The sequence below is a fragment of the Fusarium musae genome, chromosome 10 (assembly GCF_019915245.1).
Source record: "Fusarium musae strain F31 chromosome 10, whole genome shotgun sequence".
NCBI lineage: Eukaryota > Fungi > Ascomycota > Sordariomycetes > Hypocreales > Nectriaceae > Fusarium > Fusarium musae.
The window spans coordinates 1968666-1983716 of record NC_058396.1 but is presented as its reverse complement, the minus strand read 5'-3'; the positions used below and the strand labels follow the sequence as shown (position 1 = coordinate 1983716).

General features: G+C 49.2%; 4 protein-coding genes across 4 annotated transcripts; 2 read left to right on the top strand and 2 right to left on the bottom strand.

Annotated features, from left to right (window-relative positions):
• Positions 1 to 2791: 2791 nt before the first annotated feature.
• On the top strand, positions 2792 to 5557 carry J7337_012833 (uncharacterized protein; the record flags this gene model as incomplete). The annotated part of the gene is made up of 2 exons (XM_044830333.1): positions 2792 to 4704; positions 4753 to 5557. The coding sequence occupies 2 exons, from the start codon at positions 2792 to 2794 to the stop codon at positions 5555 to 5557; spliced, it is 2718 nt and encodes a 905-aa protein (XP_044675249.1).
• A 3565-nt stretch (positions 5558 to 9122) lies between these two features.
• Positions 9123 to 9713, bottom strand: J7337_012832 (uncharacterized protein; the record flags this gene model as incomplete). The annotated part of the gene is made up of 1 exon (XM_044830332.1): positions 9123 to 9713. The coding sequence occupies one exon, from the start codon at positions 9711 to 9713 to the stop codon at positions 9123 to 9125; it is 591 nt and encodes a 196-aa protein (XP_044675248.1).
• Positions 9714 to 10555: 842 nt separating this feature from the next.
• On the bottom strand, positions 10556 to 11614 carry J7337_012831 (uncharacterized protein; the record flags this gene model as incomplete). Its single annotated transcript, XM_044830331.1, has 1 exon — positions 10556 to 11614. The coding sequence occupies one exon, from the start codon at positions 11612 to 11614 to the stop codon at positions 10556 to 10558; it is 1059 nt and encodes a 352-aa protein (XP_044675247.1).
• A 1909-nt stretch (positions 11615 to 13523) lies between these two features.
• J7337_012830 (uncharacterized protein) lies at positions 13524 to 14833 on the top strand (the record flags this gene model as incomplete). Its single annotated transcript, XM_044830330.1, has 4 exons — positions 13524 to 13715; positions 13766 to 13847; positions 13920 to 14316; positions 14365 to 14833. 4 exons carry the CDS (start codon positions 13524 to 13526, stop codon positions 14831 to 14833), a joined length of 1140 nt encoding a protein of 379 aa, XP_044675246.1.
• Positions 14834 to 15051: the final 218 nt, after the last annotated feature.

Here is a 15051-nt window from a genome sequence, read left to right as displayed (position 1 = left end):
GAGAACTGCTACTATGCACTACTGTGCGACTTGGAGGCTGTCCACAACATTGCCTGTCACAGGTGCCCGATGCATCGGCTGCATCAGACATGTCCCGGTGAGACCCAAACAATTTCATGACGCGCTTGCACCAAGCGGTATGTTCTCAATGGACTCATGGACGACGGCGTAGTCGAAACTTGGTCCGGATCGCTACCAGGCTTCTTGAGCAAGGAGGTCAGTGGCTCGTGGCCGCAGATATACCCTGGGACGATGTACCTTCAACCTCATCACGACGTCTAGGTCATCAGCGAGTAAGGCACGTAGTGTAAGGACAGGTCTATCAACTCAAAATAACACTCAAATACAGTACCGTCAGCACACAGTAACCGACTACCCACGCAATCGCCCAATATTTGCTCATCAGCACTTGTTGCTGGCGCTGAAGTTTCGAGGTTGAGCCCGCCGGTGGTGAGTGGTAAGTCGCGCCCAATCACCTCCGCCGGCTGTGGTATACAGGACGAGCGAAGTAGTACCTTTCAGGGTCAGCAACCGAAACAATGGACGGGCCTTAGATATACAGTTCCACATACATGACGACAACCATTCATTGGATACAACTGAATCATAGATAGCCACTGTTTGGCAGAGCCATGACAACGGCCGACAACAGGAACGGCCCATCACAGATCCCAACCTGTCAAATGCTCCCAAGTCCGAGCTTGTTATCTCGACAATTCCAAACAGACACATCAATATTCCACACGACGCGGCCCGGGCGACTCAGGTGACAAGACGTGCCAGCCCCATCGGTTCACGAAACACCCTGATGCATGGTGAGAGCGGTCAGAACCACACCCCTTTCTTTCTTCTCGGATCGACTGAGGACGCATCGGAGCAACTGGAGGAAATTATCTATGAACGACCAGAGGAGGGTTTTGGCGAATGCGTTTTCGAGATTGGGTGTGAGAATCATCAAGAATCGATGACCCTGTTCTTCTAGAATTTACTCAGCCCTTGTCCCGTCGTCTTCATTTGTGTGAGCCCTTGTGATATTTGTGGGCTATCACAAGTCGTCTCAGCCAAGCAGGCCAATATCGCAATACAACTTGTCGTCCTCCCTATAACCTCACACTCCCCTCCGCATTCAAGACGTCAATCATCTGCTGGACTGTCGAGAGACCTCCCGATTTCGCCTCCGGGCCCAAAGGATCGTCTCCAACATCCCCCCCTCGATGTATCGCCATTTCAGGAGCCGGTTCCATCGGTAGTCGACCTCAAAAACTTGATGCACCCTGTGTAGAAGCCTGGCTTGTCGTCAAAACTCAATTTCAGGAATGATCGGTGGTCCACAATTGTGCTTTAATGTCACGAAAAACATCACGCATTGCCTTTAAAACCCCTGTTAGCGTGCCTTTCTACAACTTTGTCGCCCCAGTCGCGGTTGAAGCAATACCAATATTGGTATAGAATTTTTTTCGGGAGTCCCGGGGAATCAGCTTACCTTTATTCCACGGGCGACCTGGGACTGGCTGATGTTGATTTTGGTGCCTCAAACCATAAATCGCTGTGAAGTCATGCAACGGCCAGTGACAGGCAAACTTTTCGCATAGTCGAAGGACCGAGATTCCCCCTTGCATCCCTTTCGAGGTGTTTTTTATCGCTCCGTGGTCTTTCTTCATTACGTCCTGTGACTATTTCCAGCTACCCCATGATCTGATCTCGATCATGTATATATGAGACATCCGAACTGCCTTTGCCTCGATCAAGGGCTACGGAGTACATTTTCGGTGGTGGCAAGGGGAGCTACCCCTCAGGTGGCAAGTATCCGAGTCCTGGTGTTGGAAGTTCCGTCATTTTGCTCCGGTTCGGGACCTTGAAGCTCAAAGATCTAGACGCCGGAACGGCAACGTTGAGAAGCGGCGTGCCATATCATATCCCGTAGCACTTTGGGCATGTCGGGAAAGCGATTGCCGATGCATGGGAAATGAACCGATCCGAGTACTGAGGTGTAAGGGTAATACATCATCCATGTGAAGCCTGAGAGGGTTTGGGGTAGGAAAGTTGAGCAGGAAACTAAATGGAAACATAAAGTCAAGGGCAGTTTACTTATATATAGTTTCCCTTCAACTTCCTTTCTGCGTTTTATATACCCTTGTAGCAACAAACAGGAACCAATAAAACTTCCCTTTGCATAATACTCTGCATTTATAGTCATGCTAGTCCCATTCATGCCTGGATGCCCCTCTCAGGAACTCTGTAGCTTCAAACCCATCTCATGATGTCTAACTTTCCAGCCGAAACCTACATCTTAAGCACCACCGAAGGTAAATCATATATTGCTCTCATGTGTTGAACTGTGTTCCTTTCCATCTTACTTGTGGCTGGGGCCTCTTTCAACCCTTAACCTTATCACGGTAGTGGTGTCAGCCCCCACCTCATTATTCGATGATTACGGTGACAATTTTCCAACAGGTTGTGATGAGCCCTTACCAGATCCAATTATGATGATACATATTGGCGCGCATAGCTACAGGCGCACCAATCAGGATAAACCATGCATATGATCAACCTCCCAGACTGCCTCATAATACGAGTATGGTTACAATGATCCGGAGTAACTTTGTAGCTCATTATGCCAATCACGTTAAACTTGGGCTGTTAACATGCATGACGAGGACACGGCAATGATGTGGCGTGGCTTTAGCACCATGGCTTAAGTATAGAACTTTGTAATTGATCGCACTGCTTGCTCCATAAAGACGCACCGCCGCGACAGGAAAGTCAGCCCATTCTAGTCTTGTCAGCCAGAATGTCCTTCTTTAAACTACTATACGTAGGTGTCGCCTTCGCAGTACCGTGGGTGCTGGCCCAAAAAGACAACCTTGGACTTGACAATGGCTACATCGACATTGAGACCAATAACTTTAAAGCCCGCATCATTCGCGACGCTCAAGTCCTGGTATCATTGATCTCAGAACACGACACCTTTGACTTTTTGCCATCCGATCGAATTGATGTTCGCGCCCAGAATGGGCAGTATCACTGGGGTGACATCACGTATAGATATCGCAAACAAGGCGTCTCAGCATGGACTGACGGCGATTCTGCTCAAGAGCGACAGCCTGTGAAGAACATCAGCTCTGGAACTGCTCTTGCAACCTCAGATCTTGGTCCGACACTGCCCGATAGCCCTCTCAACATCACTCGCGAATGGCTTGATTATCAAGATGACTTGGGTCTGCGCTTCACCATCACTAACAATGGCAATGACACTATTGAGCTCGGCAGCCTGGGGTTCCCAACTGAGTTCAACAGTATCTTCACCGGCAGGACAGCCAAAGAGATGCAAGCTAAATGCTCTCTCGCAGATCCCTACATCGGCATGGATGCAGGCCACATCCGTGTCGCCCCAGTCAAAGGCACTGGCAATGGCCTCGTCGTCACGCCGTTGAACGGAACAAACACACCAATGGAGGCTTATCGGGATCTGAAAGAACCTTGGTTTGAGTCAATCGGTTATGCAAGCCAGACCTTCGAAGGGTTCTACGAGTGGCAGGTTCTCACTAAGGCGTGGGCAGACAATGAATGGAAGAGCCAAGAGCCCTGGAACGCACCGACGTCCAAGATGTTGAAGCCTGGCGAGTCTCTCAAGTTCGGTGTCCGGTTCACGATATCCGAATCTATTCGCGACTTTGACAACGCCATCAAAGACACTGGAACACCTGTTGTCGTCGGTGTCCCTGGATACACTATCCCGCGGGACCTACCTGCCTCACTCTACCCTCTTAGCGATATTGGAATCGCTTCATTCGATGTCTCGCCGAAAGGCGCATTTGAGATCCAGGAAGCTGGGGAGCATTATGAGCTAATCCCCTCATCATCTGCTTGGGGACGAGTTCGTGTCAGCATCAAGTACAATGATGGCAAGGTGCAAACTGTCCACTATTTCGTTACGAAACCGACATCAGAGACCCTAAATGACCTCGGGAACTTCTTGACTACAGAGGCTTGGTTCAACTCTTCATCAGACCCTTTCAAGAGATCTCCATCGGTCATGACCTACGACTATGAGAAGCGCAAAATCGTCGAACAGGATCCACGGGTCTGGATTGCAGGCCTCAGTGATGAAGGTGGCACAGGTGCTTATGTCGCAGCTATGATCAAGCAGGTGGTTCAGCCAAATGCTGAAGAGATAGCCAAGCTGGACAAGTTTGTTCAAACCACGATTTGGGGTGGAATCCAAGGGAAAAACTACGGAGTGTACAAGTCACTTTTTTATTATGACTCTAAACTAAACTACACTTATGACGCGGATAGTGACTGGACTTCCTGGACGTCATGGGATAAGGGAGCTGCGGAGAGTGTCGATCGTGCATACAATTATGTTCACGTCGTGGTCGCTTACTGGTCCATGTATCGTGTCGCACGAGCATATCCCGAGCTAACAACCAAAGCTTGGAACTGGTACTTGGATCAGGCTCAAAAGACCATTATGCGAGTGTACCAGCAAGACGTGTCATACAGAGACGTTGGTCTGATGGGCGAGACGGTTTTTGGAGAAGTTTTGACGGACCTGAGGCGCGAGGTCAAGGGCACTCCAGCACAAGCTGTCGAGGACGCAATGAAGGAGCGTGCTGTGCTCTGGGATGCGCAAGATATCCCTTATGGAAGCGAGATGGCGTGGGACTCCACGGGCCAAGAAGGCGTTTACTACTGGACAAGGTGAGGTCAAAATCTGATGTGTTGTGCTGTGCTTTGCTGACTCTATAGACACTTTGGCTTCAACGAGTCGGCTCAAAAGACAGTCAACAGTGTATTGGGCTACACGCCTAACATACCTCACTGGGGCTGGAACGGTAATGCCCGTCGATACTGGGACTTCATTTATGGAGGAAAGCTCCAGCGCATCGAGAGACAGATCCACCACTACGGCTCGGGTCTGAACTCTCAGGTCCTGCTCTCAGCATTTCGTCATAACCCCTCTGATCCTTATCTTCTCCGCGTTGGATACGCCGGATCATATGCGCCGCTCACCAACATCAATCAAGATGGCTTTCCCAGTGCTGCGTTCCACTCACGACCAGATACTCTCAAGTGGGATGGTATCACCGGTGATTATGGCGGTGGCCTCATTGGTACAGTACTGAACTCTGGCACATACGTCGTTGATGACAAACAGCTTGGTATGCTTGCCTTTGGGGGTACAATCTTCAAGACTAGATCACAGTATCATGTTGAACCGAAGGATGCTGTAAGAAAGAGGATATTCATTGGGCCTCTCAACGTTATGGTTACTGTTGATATGGGATCCATCATTAGCGTTACATTCACCCCAGGGAAGGGTATTGTCTACGTTAAGCTGGCACAGCGGGAAGGGTCCCCCAAGGTAGACAGAACCGTGGTATGGGTTGAATGGACGGATGGAGAGGAATGGGAACTCCTCGGGGCCTGGAATTTCATCGACAAGGCTGCTGCCATTGAGAAGGGGCGAGGAGGATGGATCGTGCCGCTCGATCACTTAGTGACCCTAACCTTTACCAACAAACTGCCACTGCCACTGCCGGGAACCGTTTGACGTACCTACCTAGGTACTAAGGGTTCGCTCAGCCTCTCCGAGATGGCGGATTCGTTTCAGGATACTCTGCGAGCATCTCGAGCGAACTTTTTCTGCGGGGCTGTTACCATTGAGAAAGGATGAGGAGGATGGATCGTGCCCCTCGATCGTGATATCACTCTATCTTCTGGCAAAAAACTTACACTTCCGTGAACTCTTTGGTGTCATAAACTCCATCAATCAACAGGGAGCAAAACCAAGTTCTGCGTAGTGAATATGAGCTCTCAGCGATAGGTGTCAGCTGAAATAGTGAATAACACATTTGGATCCTCCTGTGAATGGTTTCTTAACAGAGCAGGGCATCAGTCACTTGATGCCTTCCGCAGTGATGCTCAAAATAATATTGTTGCATGACAAAAGCTCGTCCCGCGACCTTGCTCATTGATGACTGGAACAAACTGAGCAATTCATTTACACATCTCTCTGCTGTTGAACTTTAAACAACTATGCCCGATCAAATCTCACGTCTTGGCGCCTTATTTGGGAGCTGGCCAGACCAGCGAAACGCCATCATGGCGATAGATGAGATGCCACAATTGCAAGCATGGGAAATGGTGACGATGGATGGAATTTCACAATTGCAAGCATGGGAAATGGTGGCCATGGGTGGAATTTCACAATCGCAAGCACGGGAAAGGGGACAAGCGATCTGGGTTTGGACATGTTGCAGTTGCCAAATGTCGGGGATCTCATCTTCTAATGCTGACTGCCCTAGATGCAACAAGTCCAGGTGCCAAAGTTGCAAGCTAGAAGAGCAAGCCACTTGAAGAACAATCTTGAGATCAGGGTCAATATAACCAATATGAACCAAAGACATGAGATCCACTGCCATCTCCTTCTCAGAAGGACTGTCTCGTGACCGATACTTGCTTGGAGTCAAAATGGCGAGTACCAATTGGCGTGCCTAGATTTGTCGTGTACAGGGGCCCGAGTGTGTGAAAATCACCTTTGGCGAGAGAAGTACTGGAGGACATGTCGCAAGCATTACACAATAGTAGTCAAGTCAAGTGACGTATACATACATATCTTATTTCATATATATCGCATTGTCTTAAATTTCTTTACCATGTTGTAGGTATTGAACAACGTATTGGTCTATACCTTGTGGCAATCTCTGTCGTTTAATACAACCATTACAGGAAAGGTCTATGTGAAACTTGTGCACTTGTACCACATTGCAAGTGAGCGCACAACCTATTTCTGCCTAATATGCTGTATCGCCTTTGTCGTAACGTAGCCAAACATATAAGAGTTGCGTCTGGCCCAGACCCTAACACATATCTGGGCTTGCTGTATTCAAATTGAAGATCATCGCACCATCGACTTTGACTACTATTTGGATAATGATTTGGGCACCTGTATCAGCGTGAACTAATTACTGACAATCTTTGAGTGCAGCCATCAGGGAGTTCTTAGGATCGCAATGGGCAATAGAATGACCCCAAAGAAATACAGGCGCGGCCACTTACCAGGAAAACCGGTAAAGAATGAAAATAACGAAAAGCTAGTGAAGCTAGTTGATTTTATCAACAACCAGCTTCTTGCGAAAAGCTCCACTGATTCTGAGGGAGCCAAAGACCATAAAAGCACTGGGAAGAGTTCAGAGCTCACGATGGGAATGCTCGAGATTTTGAACGACATATATGCCAATCCTGCCAAAGTCGGGGCTAGAGACTTGGTTGATTGGTTCATGACCAATGGTGGTAAGGAGCCGAGACGTAGGTATCAAGCTGAAGTGGTCAACCATTTCTGCCACTCAGGCGAGCTTCGAGAACTGCAGTCTAACAGCGCCAATCTCTCGTTGACGAAATCTTGCCTTGTCGACGACAGAACCAGCAATGGTACAGTTTCAGTCAGGCTTGGCCAACGGAAGTCTCTGGCACCCCACGAAATGTATTCTAGGCTCGTGGAAAAGGTAAGGCTTTTCTCTCCATTATTGAGCATCGATGCTAATCGAGTTATCAGAGGTTCCACGAGCCACCATCTAACGGGGGTCCTCAAAGACCCAACGCGGACCGCAGACTTGTGTAAGAACTTTCAGAAGCTATCGTGGAGTTTGAGACATCTGTGTTGATACGCGTCCAGATTCATCATGAACCCAGATAGCCATGCCTTGGTTAGTGTGATGGCCACGGCTCCTAGGTATCAAAAGAATGCTTTGATACACTTTCTTTACTCCTACATTGCTTCTCGGCCTTACATAGGAGTCCAATCCAAGGTAAGCTTGATGCACCATGCAATGGCTTCTGTTCACACAAACCTCTTTCCATATAGCCTCAAGGCCTTGTTACATATGAGCTCTCATTCCATCTGCCTTTTTACTCGTGGAAATTAACCCAACGTGAGCCTCGGGACACACGGCTCAGACGAGACGGTAGTCCCCTGAGAAAGGTTCAGGATATGAGCTGTCTTCGAGGCAACTCTCCGATGACCACCGCGATGGATTACCTCTGTCAAGCGCAAATTGCAGTATGTATTACACCCATAGGTGAAGGGGTTTGGACCGGCTACTGCTTTGTCGATACATACTTCCAATCTGAAGACGAGAGACAATGCGTAGAGGACTATTGTGATAGAGGGGTTCAGCTTGATCCCTTTACCACCGGTAAACATGACGCGGATCTTCCGATTCTCGATCCCGACGACTACTTCCTAACTTCTCTGGAATGCCAACTACTCGTTTTCAAAGACGAATGGATGAACACGGCACAGATGTTCAAACAGAAAGTGGAAACATATGTGATTTCTTTGATGCTGTCAATTTCGAACACACCTAATTATTGCGCAGGTCGATGAATTTGACTTTGCATTGGCTAGCAAAGAATCGCAACAGCCGCTGGCATGGCTCCGGCACGCAAGACGCAAGTTGACCGAACTGGTGGTGTGCTTGGAGACAACCATTGACTGTTGGGATAACTTCACTTACCCAGACCATATGCAAACACGCTATGGACGCCAATCAATGGTGTCTATTGAGCAGACTTTCGCGGAGGTTAGGAACTGCTTGAAGGAACTGTACAATATCCGCACGCTTTGTGACGAGCATGAAAGAACAGTAAGGCAGTCCTAATGACAAAGGACGACACTCACACCAACACAGCTAAACCTTCACAACATCGATGAACAATACCGAATTTCGCGGATGCAGGCTGAAGTCGCTGAAAGCACACAAGTTCTTAGCTGCTTTCTACTTTACGTCTGTTTCCTTGGAGATCATAAACGTTTAGATATACTGATTTGACTTGACAGGTCGTGTCGCCCATTACCCTCGCGGCGGCAATACTCTCTATGCAGGAGGAAGCAATTCCTGACTTTCTGGGACCTACCAAGCTCTCATTCTTTCTGTTGACGCCCATGCTGATCCTTCTTGTTTCTTTGGTTGCTTGGCTGGTTCAGCATTGGGACACGGTTCAATTGTGCATGTCCCATACAGGCAATTACGTTCAAGCTCGCAAACGAAAGGTCAATGCCGGGATCGTCTAGTAACTTTTGATAGGGTTCTGTTTTTTAGTATACTGTATTTCCTTTATATATCGCTCTTCGTAACTCCATTTTCCTCAACTCCTTGCGCTGCGACAATCGGTCGCGCCCAATCAAGCTGTAACTCATTCATTGGCACATCCCATAGAACCTTTTGCTCATCCTTTACCACCACGAAACCCGCCTTCTTATAGAGATATAAAGAAGCTTCCTGAGTACTCGATGTGAAAAGCGTAACCTTGTCAAACTTTTGCTGCTCTATGAATTCCATCGCCGCCGCCATCAAGCGCTTCCCTACTCCAAGGCCACGAGCACGCTCATCAACGATGAAGCCACGAATTTGCGCCGTGTTGGGTTGTTGAAGGTGCTCTGCGTCAATCAAGATAGTCCCCATAATCTTTTGAGTAAAGTCGACGGAATTGTCAGAGGGTGCTGACTGAACTGCTGCGAAGATTTGGTTGCGAGGATTGGTGAGTCTTTGGATGAGGTCGGCCCAGCTTTTGGCGAGGGAGGTTTCGAACGCAAGACCCCAGGAGTTGAATGGGTGGTAGAAGGCGATGTGCATCTCGAGACACCTGGCTAGCAAACCAGGACGATATCCTGGCTCAATGGTGATGCTTGACTCTGGGACTGTCATGGTTGTCACTTGGTAGGGCTTGATTTTAGGGAGTAAGATGGGCAAAACGTTGGTGGCACTGCCCGTATTTTATCGGCGAGAAACATAAGGCTGAGGGGTCAACACGTCACTGGACAAAGGATGCATGTCTCGGCACGCCTTTGTGGTCAGTCTTGTCAATTGCTTGTCAAATTGCGGGGTATGATGAATGACTTGAATGCCAATTGATGCCAATTGATGCCAATTGGATGGCAAAGATGCCAATAGCAACATCGGAACTTTACACCTATGACAATAAACCAGAATTATCGTCTTTGCCCTGCATCGCCCCCGCAAGTATCGATGCTTTGTGATTGTTGAAGCCCCTCCCAGGTCTCCTTAGGGTAAATGGCGGTAGGTTTCACAATCCCACAGAAAACCCAACTTTCGACAATCCAAGGTAACGAATTTGTCAGGCAGTCTGACCTTCCTAATACAGGCACAAGTCGTAGGGGGTTGAATCCTCTTCCGGATTTCATGAACCGGTGGAGGATGGTCCACAATAGCGCAGAGAGTTGCTTGAATCCTTCTGTCAGTAAGTAGGTAGAGTGCAGTGCATGTCCAGCGGGCCTCTGCTGATCAGCGCTGGATTACAGTGCGTGCCTTATCCCAGCGAGATTTAACTTAGGTACGCAGCCTGGATGAATACCTTGCGTTTGAAGTGCTAAGCGCTTCCGTTAAATGAAGGAGCATTTTTATAATTAATACCCCAGTAAAATCTAGAAATAATTAAGTATCATAAGCCAGTTTATATTTAATGGCAACGCTAGTGCAAGTGCCCGCCTAAATTCATCAACTATTTATGTTTCATTCACCTAAGCTTCCTAAATGATGAGCTTGGTGAGGAGCTTGCCCTGGTTGACACCGCTGAACAGCTTCATCCAAACCTCGGGCTGCTGCTCAATGGGCGCCTCAATGACTGTCTCGGCAGCCTCGAGCTTGATGCGTCCATCGGCAGTGGCGCCAATAAGCTCGCCTAGAATGGCGGGCACCTTGTCCATATAATCAAGCATGATAAAGCCACGGATGTTGATCCTGCAGGAAATAAGCTCGAACCAGTTCTTCAAAGCCATGGGCTCGTCAGAGTTATATCCGCTGACGGCACCGCAAACAGCGATGTGACCGTGCTTCTTGACGCGGGTCAGCATGGCGTCGAGGATGCTACCACCGACGTTGTCAAAGTACACATCGACCTCGTCGGGGGTAGCAGCCTTGAGATCCTCAAGGAATGTAGGGCTCTTGTAGTTGAGGCACTCATGGGCACCGATGCTCTTCACCCACTCGCACTTCTCGTCAGAGCCAGTGATGCCAATGACTCGCTTAGCGCCGAGGATCTTGGAGGCGATCTGGACAGCCATAGAGCCAGTAGCGCCAGCAGCGGCTGAGATGACAATAGTGTGCTCGGGCTTAGCCTCGCCGGCATAGTACAAGCCGGTATACGCGGCCAGACCAGAGGCGCCAAACGCACCGAGGAAGTGAGTGGTGGGCAGGCCGTTGGGCAGGGGCGCGAGGGCCTGGGAGTTTTCGGCTTCCAGGATCACATATTCGCTCCAGGTGCCCAGGTGGAAATCCATGCAGAGATCACCGACCTTGAACTTGTCTGACTTGGACTCGACCACCTCGGCGATGATGCCGGAGCGCATGGGCGAGCCGAGGGGCACTGTAGGCACGTAGAAGCGCTCAGGCGCGACAGTGCTCTGGATAAAGTTCCGTAGGCCAGTATCGTTGGAGAAGTACTGGACTTTTGCGAGGATCTGGCCATCCTTCAGCTCAGGCAGTGTGACGGCCTGCAGCTTCCAGGTAGCGTCTGGGCCGGACAGGACAGGCTCCCCTGTAGGCTTGTTGGCGAGGACCCATTGCTTGGTAGTGTAGGAAGATGCCATGATGATGTGTGTAAAAAGGTTAAAAGAGGAACAAGGAAAGAAATGTTTTGTTTCTGCTGACGGTTTGGTGGAGATAGTTGATATGCTGGTATGACTTTTACGAAAAATGTTGCTTTTTAAACCTGGTTCCGTCCAGTCAGATACAGCCAAACCATACTTTATAAGGACGACGCGAGTTTGCCGTGATTAAAAAAGTAACGTCTTGGCCTAAACCTTTACGGTGGCGGTCTCCGGGGGGGATGAGGGTTGCATTTCCGACCAAGCGTTCTAGCAGGGAGGGACCCTTGAGACCTCCTTTCATGCGCGACGGACGGGCACATTGAGTAAGGACACCGACAACCTGGCTTGTGGGCAGGCCGCAGCAGCCATAACGGCAAGGTAAGAAAATTGGGGTGGACATGGAAGAGATGTGATATGATGTGACAGAAGGGTTACGGTATCATCCAGAAGCACGTCAACGTTTCGATCGATATTTCCGAAACTCAAATTGATTATTAACTCAGAATGTGGTATAGTATAGACGTTGTGCGACCGTTAGACTTGTGCCAAACCATCGACGGGCAGCGCGGGAAGCTTATCTTGCAGTCCGTCCTGGTTTCTTGTTTCCCCTAGTGTCGCGTCAGTGCGGTTTTTTCTCTCTTTCGTCGGCGAACTGCGCTCTTCTTGTGCAAGATCGTCACCCAACCCAGGGGCACAAAACATGATCCGTCTGGACAGTCAGCAGATTATTTCCTACAGTAGGCTAACGTTCTCCGAAAGGGATATTTTCAGGACCGCCACGCTAAAATCTTCACGTTTTGTGCTCTTATGTGGGCTATATATGGGGATTGATGGAGACGCTTGATGGCGGATTGTTCACCAAGTGGTCAAGGAACGAGACGGGACGGGCCCCAGAAATACTCCGTTGTTTCTAATTCTTGGCGAGTAATTTCATTCAGCCATTTCTTCAGTCTTTCTCTCTAGACTCTCACTATCATCTCGGGAGGGCCGTTTTTTTGCTTTTCTCCGCATTGTCTGTTCTCAAGCCCTCGGATGATCTTAGCCCTATTAGACTTTGTTTTATAATCGTTTGGTCAGCCGCTCAAGACAAGACGGTGAGCTTGTCCTTCAGCCCTGACACTCAGACACTCACACTGTCTTTTTCGCTATGGAAGCACTAGAAACCCGGCACTTTCCCGGCCTTTCATTCGACCCGTTTACGATGCTATGGCTGTGGGAGTCGAGTCAAGAAAGTGTCTTCGGTAGTGGAGTAGTCTGTAATCAAAATGTTTCATGCGGCAACTTCGGTTGGTTCGCCTGTTCCTGCATCATTATTCTGGATGCCAAGAGGTTATTTTACGTATCGTCTTTTTCTTCCATTGGATCGTATGTGAGCCTCTCACGTGAGGTTCGGATATACAGCACCAACCGAAGCATCCAATCCCCCTTGCCCCCTGAGTGTATCATGACCCAGCGTTGAGGCTCCTCCCCCCAATTGCCGCGCCAAGTCTCGTTCGCCACGGATCCGTCATCCGCGCTGGCTAAAGGACGACCCTGTCAAGGATCTCCTTGCCTCATCACTGCTTCTTTCCAAGGCCGTTGCCCCCATGGATCCCAGGGTTACCCTCATACCCAGCGGAGCCTCTGGACTCGAATAGGCAGAGAGACCACAGCCAAGTGCACATTCGTCTCTTGTCTCGGTCATCTGTAGCAAACCATTCTCGTTTGGGCCAAGTTTCCGTTAAAGAACCCGCCAGCTAATGCAGGTCCTTTTTTCCCAAGCCGTTCGTTGGAGCAAAGTGATCGACATGACCTGCTTATGGTTCCTGTACATATAAGGAAGAATGGGTTCCTTTTTGGCTCCTCCCTGTATTGTGAAATTTCTCTTGTTTGGCGTATTTGTTTCGCTTTGAGTGCTTCCTTTCCCATCATGTCGGCGGAAGCAGTAGAGGTGATATCGACACCGCAGGTTTACATGCCCATACTGGGTTATGTCAAAGCCGAACTTGCCATCAATTGCTTGATTGTGCTGCTGGTTCTGATCGTCGTCACTCTGCGGGTCATTGGGAGACTTATGGGACCTGGACTTGGATGGGATGATGGATTCGTTATTTTTTCAACGGTTGGTGACTGTCTCTGGCTAAGGTTGGCCATTACTAACTGTGATTGCAGCCGCTGGGCGTGGCAATGTTGTGTTGTCAAGGACTTTTTGCACCTGTTGGAAATGGATACGAGTTAGCGAAATACCCTGAGCGTGCGTTCCCTCACCCGCAGTCGGCCATCATCGACCTCTATGCTAGTACGGTTTACTAACTCCTCGATCCAGTCGCCGCGAATATTCCTTTCATTCTCAAGTTGACATTCTGCATGCAAGCCATCTATGTCACCCTTCTCGCCTCCGTCAAAGCGAGCATGTTGGCCTTCTTCATCCGAGTCTTCCCCACGAGCTTCATGCAAAAGTCATCCAAGGCTGCCCTCGTCTTTGTCGCTATGTGGCTCATCGCCTATCTCTGCTCTTGTATCTTCCTGTGTAACCCAGTCTCCGCTCAGTGGACTGGTCTAGGAAAGTGCGGAGCTTACATCCCCATGATCCAGTCCTTGATCGCTACCAACGCTATTGGAGACTTGATCATTATGGCACTGCCTATGCACAGTGTTTGGAACTTGAAGACACGCCGTGCGGAGAAGATTGGTATCACCTCTTGTTTCGCGTTGGGTCTTGCGTAGGTCTCTTCACTCTCGATGTAAGAAGTATATACTGACTCGAACAGTTGCGTTGTCTGCGCCGTCTTCCGACTCATCTACATCTCAACCGTCGATCTCAACAACAACGTTACAGGAACCATGCCCACCACCATCTTCCTCTTCATCCTCGAGCCTAATCTCGCCATTCTCTGTGTCAGCATTCCCATGCTCCGACCTTTCTACGCCAAGTACAAGAAGCGAATGGGGGGATCTCGATTGGATGAATATTCTACCGAGCGTTCAACAGGATTCAGGGATGCCAGCCGATCAGGTGCCGCGAGCACCCAGCCCCAGATTTCTCGAGACCCAAACTTGTCGACCTGGGAGATGGACGATTACAGGCCAACAAATGATAAGCTCCAGCACGGTTATGCCGTCACAGGATTCCCTGATGAGTCAGGGTCGGAGAAGAACTTGACTGTTGGATCTTCTGAGATGAAGAACAACGAGATCAGTGTTGAGACTCGATGGACAGTTACTCACTCCCGAAAGTAGAGTAATCATATCATGTTAGTGTATATAGCAAGCAAATCTCTGTAACTGTCTTGAGAACAACATTTTTCCCCTACCAACTGGATACAAGTCAATCTTCATCCACTCTCCAGGCGTCGGCCAAAGCTCTGCCGTGTGAGGTATTTCCAGTCGTAAATCAGTTCACCTCGTATGAAACATGTCAAACAGCTTGAACCCTCGACCCGGATAAGTATGTTCGG